This window comes from Cynara cardunculus (assembly GCF_001531365.2).
Source record: "Cynara cardunculus var. scolymus isolate 2C chromosome LG 17, CcrdV1, whole genome shotgun sequence".
In the NCBI taxonomy this organism is placed as follows: Eukaryota; Viridiplantae; Streptophyta; class Magnoliopsida; order Asterales; family Asteraceae; genus Cynara; species Cynara cardunculus.
Genome location: NC_037544.1, coordinates 7174458 through 7181718, shown reverse-complemented (window position 1 = coordinate 7181718; position 7261 = coordinate 7174458). Strand labels below are relative to the sequence as shown.

Below are 7261 nucleotides of genomic sequence, written 5' to 3'. Positions count from 1 at the left end.
TTAATATATATATATATATATATATATATATATATATATATAATTATATATAAACATACATTAAGCTGAATTTAAACAAAACATGTGTTTCATCTTTTCCTTGACCTATCCTATACTATTTTACAGTAACCCGATGTATCCCAACACATAATTGATATAAAATTAGGTCAAACATGTATCTATTGGGTTAGGTAATTTGAATCAACTAAACCCGATGAACTCGATGCATTTCTATAATACGGATTTAATATGATTGTTAAGTGCTTAATTAATATATGTACACATTAGACCAACCCGTAATTAACATCAAAATTGTATTACAATTTCAATCGTAATTTAGTTTTCTTATTTGCATGAACTTTCAACTTTTTTTTGAGTTTGTTAGCCTTTTTTGTATGTTCTCATTTTGATTTTGGGATTGCTTACTTGAAACAACTTATTCTTTTCTATAAAAGTCCTTATCAACTTATAATAAGTTAGAATTGTAACTTTTTCAAAAACTCCTTATTACCGGTTTGGCACCAGTATAAGTTGTTTATCCAAACACTCAAAAGAGTTTATTACCGGTGCTACACCAGATTAAGTCAATAAGTTATTTTTATAAGCAATCCCAAACACTCCTTTAGTTCAAACAAAACGCTTAGCTAGATTATAAAATGATGTACCAAACTTCAACCCGGCTAATCCAACCCATCCTGCACAATTTGGATTGGGTTGGATTGTAGTTTTGCTTGGATTTATATTTTTTAAACCACAAATACTAAATTGGGTTGTTTAAATGTTTTCAACTCAGTCTAACTCAAACACTACTATCTTATCACCATCTGTAAACAATCTTCTCCCATGGTGCTCGTTAATTCACCATTGAGTCTTCGAATCTTGAGTACTCAGGGTCTTCGAATCTTGAGTACTCAGAGTCTTTGACTATTTCAACTAGTTGGTCCATTCCTTTCGATCACGTCCACGAGCCATGGTCTTATGAAAACACGCCAAACATAGGATCCATCCACACATAGAAACAAGGGTACCTCCCCACATGGTTTTCTTATAGAAATCATGGATGTCTAGTTCAGTTTGTGCGCACCTCACTAATCATATCGAGCCGTAATCATGACAACCAATAAAATGTCCTGTGACTCTAAAAAGGCTTGAGCGGCCGTGAGGATACCTCCGACTGCATTTAGGTACAATGGGAAAATACCAAAGCCACTAGGTTCAAAATACTCGCACTCAAACCAAACACACAAACATGGTGTATCCCACTCAAAAGTACGGTCTAATTAATCAACAATAGACTCACATTCAAACCAAACAAAACAGACCCATCATATCGCACCCGAAGATAGGGTCTAACCAATAGGGCATATTCTAACTTAAAAAATCAACAGAACAAGAAAACAATAATTCAACTGTTCAACATTCAGTCATATACTTCTGAAGAAAGTATTTTTAGTACCTTAATAAGGCATGCACTACAACAAAATCGAGTTTATAGGACACCAACAATGTTTAAAGTGTCTTAATAGATTGTTTTATAAGTCTTAAGTTTCTAGGACTAAACGATAAAGAGTTATATTGAAAAGTGTTGTCATAAGTTTATATGATGCTTTTAAGCGTCTTTAACAAGTTTTTGAGAAGTTTTTAAAATTAAAGCGTCGTATTAGCTATTTTATAGAAACTTTTGAGAAATGTCCTATAAACATCTTTTTATAGGACGTTTGATTTTATAAGATATCTTTTCAAATATTGTCTTATAAAATAGTTAATACCATGTCTTTTCTAAATGTTTTAAAAAACTATTTAAGATGCCTAAAAACGTCTTATAAACTTATTGCAACACTTTTATACATGACGTTTTATCATTTGGTCCTATAAACTTAAATCTTATAAAACAATCTATTGGGACACTTATACCTCTTTGAAGTCCAATAAACCCGATTTTGTTGTAGTGATGCCAATCTGAAACCCGAGTCAACTTAGTTGTTCTCGTCATGGGTGGCCGTTTCTCGGTGCTTCAGTTCTAAAGCCAAACGCGCATTCTTGAGCTTCAGCCTCTCGTTTTCCAATCTCATCTTCTCCAGCTTCAACTCTTCGTTATGGTTAAACCGCAGCCAATCGAACCTCTCTTTCTCAAACTGCAGTCTCTCCTGCTGCATCTCTAACTTCTTCTCTTCCAACCGAATCCAACGAGCCTTTAAAACTCTACATTCATTCGGGATTCCTTCTTGGTCTGTATGTTGTTCGCCATGGTTACCTGTAAGGCTAAAGAACACGGACCTACGAAGCTCCCAATCATGAGGAAGAAACAAGCGATTCCCGCTACGAAGTGAACACATTTCACGATAAAGAAATTGGTCCGAGCTCATAAGCCGCCTAACCTCCTCTTTCTGTCTTTCAGGAATTTCTATGGAGTCCAAAAGGATCGGGTTTTCAACGACATTGCAGCTCATGGCACGTCCAAGAATGTCGATCATTTGCTTGTATTTTTTCTTGATTTCACCGAACTTCTCCTCACATTGTTGAGGCGATACGTTGCATCCCCTTTCGATCATCGCAGTTGAAATAGCCTTCCACCTGGTACTATCATCATCAAGTTCAGACACTGCAGCCTCCATTACATAAGAAACAGCGATGATCAGAAGCCTCGCTGTTTCATCCGTCCATTTCGAGAAATTCCCGTGTACGTTCCTCGGTTCACTGCGGTTGTTCAATGTGGACCCGGTGAATTTGTTTGACGAAGGTTCGCCTTCTAATGGCTGGTTTTGGACCAAAGGTTGGTACGTATACTGGTAATGAGGTTTCATTGAACCTTGAGATCTTGAGCTTCCTTCCATTTTGAACTGACAAAGTGACCTTAAATGAAATCCAACCACCATATATGTTAACTACAAAATACTGAGAAATTTAGACTGAATTTACATACCATAAGTAGTATTCACATGTGAATATCCAAATAATGTAGTATTCACATGAGAATATCCAAATAATGTACTATTCACATGTGAATATCCAAATATGATTATTCAAATAATCATAGTTATAATCAGTTTGGTCAAACATATTATTGTCACTACATGTTGCAATAATCAATCTAAACGCATATCCAAACATCCCCTTAATTTTAGCTTAGAAAAATTTGTCGCAAAAGGTAAGCTACTATTACTGTGAACCGTTGCAATTTTTATGAAACAGATGAAGCGTAAAAACACTGTATTGATTCTTTAATCAACGTGACACAACGACTATAGATGGAAGTTCCATCTCAGTTAGACTCCCAAGATCTCTAGCTACGTCACATGAAGATTACAACGAGTTACTTGATGCACAATGCACGTAAAATGCCCGACTATTTGTTAAATGTCTACGAAAGCCTTCAGTTATTTAAGAGGAACAATGAGAACTTATGGATTCAATTCATAAACATGGAACTTTTTCCCATCAAACCAAACTAAATGAGCCTTGGAACTGGGTATGGGACGGTATATACGTAAATTTGACCTCTACGTAGTTGTTTCCGGCTCATGAGAAGTGTGCACACTAAAAAGAAAGTTCCCCCAAAGAAATGTGGAAAAACAAAAGTTGAAGATATTTTTTCCCCATCATCGGAGAAAAAGTATTGGAATTTCCATAATACGTTAAAAATAGCATTGGTTAATAAACCTAACAAGACTCACAGTTTATCCAGTCAACTTCACATGATTGTTTGGTACTGACTTAATGATATAAAAAATACTTATTCATTAAGCTTCTAGGGAGGTTTTATGCAGAATGCCAAGTTTTATTTTCAAACCTACCTCTTCCCATTAAAAAAACACACTATTTCCATCTATGAAAAAACTATCTCAAACATAAACTTTCTCAATCTATACAAACAGAATAATCCATAAAGACAACTTTATCCGTATACGACTTAATGAAAAACCAACCAAACAACCATGCTACTACGCAAATAAAATGAAAAGGAAACATCATTTGAAGAAGTAGAAGATTACCACGAATCTGCAAATTAAATCAGCCTCTAGATGCTGAATCCAACTTGATACTTGAATACAAAGAAACTATAAGCAGAAGATCTCCACTCCCCTCAGCCCTTCCTATGAAGCTAGCAATATCTAAGCAGCTCCAAATCACAACATCAATATATAGTAAGTTGATGATTTTATGTGCCATCTGAAGAAATTAAGCAGGAGAGCTTCATAAAAACATAAAATAGCGGTCAACATAAGCTCGAGATTGGCTCATCGGTTCCAAATCGTGTGAGTGTTGTCTGAATTCACAAATCACTTTGGTAAGTTTCTGTTGGGTAAGTATTAGGACTAAGATGCTATCAAGATTTCAGATATGAAAGATTCATTTGCCCAACTGCACACAAATTATGCACGGTACGATGCATATATAGTTTGAAAGTAATTTGTCATAAACGGGCAATATATGTTGTATGAAACAATGGATACTTTGGCTTTAACTGAATCCTATAAGAATTAGGGTTTGTTTATTACCAGTATAATGAGCTTCACAGGACTCACAGCTTATTTGATCATTATATATTACTGTTCGGTAGTGGTTTAATGATATAGAAAATAACTTATTCAGTAACAGAGATATAATCTCAAAGGGAAAAATGAATAGGCATTTAAATTCTACATAGAAAATCATGTTTTAAACAGTATTATAAGTTTAAGGATCCATCAGAGTAAAAGAAGAAATCAATCTTCTAAGTGCCGGAATTCAAAATGGATTTGGTTTAAAGGAAAGTTTGGATTTGGAATCCAGGAATTCAACGAAATTCCAAAATTCAAGTAAGACAACGCGTCTAAGTACCCTTGAGAAGATTTAATGTATAGCCATTCAATTCCATATACCTAGTTCTAGATTTAGAAATCCCTTGCAGATGGTTGTCATTTCAAATCCAAATCCCAATCCCATGGATTTCAATTGTTTCCATCGCATCTCTACCCCCACATCGTTCATAAAATCTGTCATAATCTTTCCATCGCTCTCAAACAATTTTTATAAAACAAACAAATATTTACAAAAAAAATTATATTCCAAATACTATAAACCAAGCAAGATTTCCGGTAAAAGATTGGAATTCAACTAAACCCTGCCATAAAATCCGAACTTCTCAAAAACATTCCGTCAAATAAAACTGGGCACTAAGGTTAAACAGTAGCATATATATATATACATACATACATATATATATATATATATATATATATCATAATACCTTGATATGTATGGGAGTAACAGCCTGTGCTATATAAGCAAAATTGATGCAAATTAACATCAGCAAATGCTACTGCCTGTGCTGATTGGCATGGGGCTATTTGCAATTGATAATCTCGAGGCTTTGAGTTGGAATTTCTCACTTGTACAGTGAATTACCAAGGGTTCATCAATCGGTGGGTGAGGTGGCAATTACTCTCAATGGTGTAGTTAAGACTTAAGAGATAGACACTCTTTGCAACAAAATGGCAAGTTTTTGAGACACCTGCTTAGCTCTTGTTTGGTTCGTAGAAAATAAGAGATTTGAAAATGAACCTGTTTATATTTGTGTTTGGTTGGTAGAAATTGAAATGAAATCGATCAAAAATATTAAAATATGTGTAGTGGTTTGCAGAATGTATCTTTGAATTGAAAAGAATTAAAGAAAACCACAAGGGTGGTGCCTGATTGGTTTGAGCTTGACTTCAAAGATCAAAAGTACTAGGAGGTCACAGGTTCAGATTCAAGGAGGAATAAAAATCCCCTTGTGGTCACGGAGGTTCAAATGCGGTGACTCCGAGCTATCTGCAAAGCAGTTGGTCGTTCTGGGATTAGTAGGCTTGCATAACGGGTTGGATATCCAGGTTAATAAAAAAAAGAGAGTTAAAGATAACTGTTTCGAAATACCGTTGTATATATATATATGAAAACTTTTGTAATTTATTGCCTTAATTATAAATAGTAACAAAATTACCATTTCATCTGTAAAATTATCATTAGTAATATTATTTGGGGATAATAATAATTATAATGGTAATAAAGATTATTTACATTTATTATTATTAGGTAATAATTATAATATTATATTTAATAATAAATATTTAATTATTATTATTTAATATAATAATAATAATATTTATGGATATGAATAGTAATAAATATTTAATAGTAATAAAATATATTTATTATGATTTGAGTAGTAATATTGTCTTTTTAACATAAATGGAATGGAATTTAATTCCAACAAAAATGGAATTCATGGGATTTTAAAGGAATGATTATTCTAATTCTTCAAGATTTCATCGAATTTTATGAACCAAACATGAGCTAATGTTACTTTGGGTTATCGTAAAATAGGCTCTTTGCAAATTAACACATATCGTTCGTTACTTACCCTTAAGGTGTGTTGGTATGTAGATAAGTTGGATTGAACTAAATAATTATGTTGTATTTAGTACAAGTAAGACTGAACTAGACAAGCTTTTTATAGTAATGTTCAGTAATACACATTGAACCGATGAACCGGACAAAAATGTTAAAATAACTGGATTGTCTATTAAATTAATATTGAACACTATTATATTACATAATAGTTATGAATAATACAAATCAACTAAATATTTAGAGAACTTAAATTTTATATATTCAGAGGAAAATTCAAACGAGAATGCTAACTATTTAAGAAAATAAGAAAAAAAATTGTTAATTTACAAAATCACATGTGACTTTTAACATGTATGATTTTGTACGTGAATACATATATATATATATATATATATATATATAGGGGCCTATTTAAGGGAGAACTGAGTTGTTTGTGGTAACTGTAAGAACCAATATTAACCACAAATCAATAGATAAATTAGGAAATTTATAAATTTGGTAATTTTAAATTAAAATCTTAATGCAAKGATATTTTTGGTATTTTAAAACTCTCCTCTCCTCTCTTCTCTCTCTGGCCACCGTCCTCCGGTGATACTATTATGATACCACTGTGATACCTAAAAATATTGACTCTGTTAAACAAAAGATACATTGTGATACCTAATCATATATAAGATACATAGTGATATCACTGTGTTACATCTTCGATCGACCACACAAACGACATCAATGTGATACCCAAGGCACATATATGATGCATTGTGATACCATTGTAATATCACCAGAGGACGGTGGCCGGCGGACGATGGCTGGAGAGAGAAGAGAGGAGGGAGGAAAGTTTTAAAATACCAAAAATATCCTTGCATTAATATTTTAATTCAAAATTGCC

The 7261-nt window shown here is 33.2% G+C and overlaps 1 protein-coding gene across 1 annotated transcript; it reads right to left on the bottom strand.

The window, feature by feature from the left end:
* Positions 1-1976: 1976 nt before the first annotated feature.
* Positions 1977-2834, bottom strand: LOC112500581. The gene has a single exon (XM_025104089.1). It carries the CDS (start codon positions 2832-2834, stop codon positions 1977-1979), a length of 858 nt encoding a protein of 285 aa, XP_024959857.1.
* Between the last annotated feature and the right edge of the window lie 4427 nt (positions 2835-7261).

Bases quoted from the DNA above. Each gene is read 5' to 3' on its own strand.
- LOC112500581 (XM_025104089.1), bottom strand. From the start codon at position 2,834: ATGGAAGGAAGCTCAAGATCTCAAGGTTCAATGAAACCTCATTACCAG.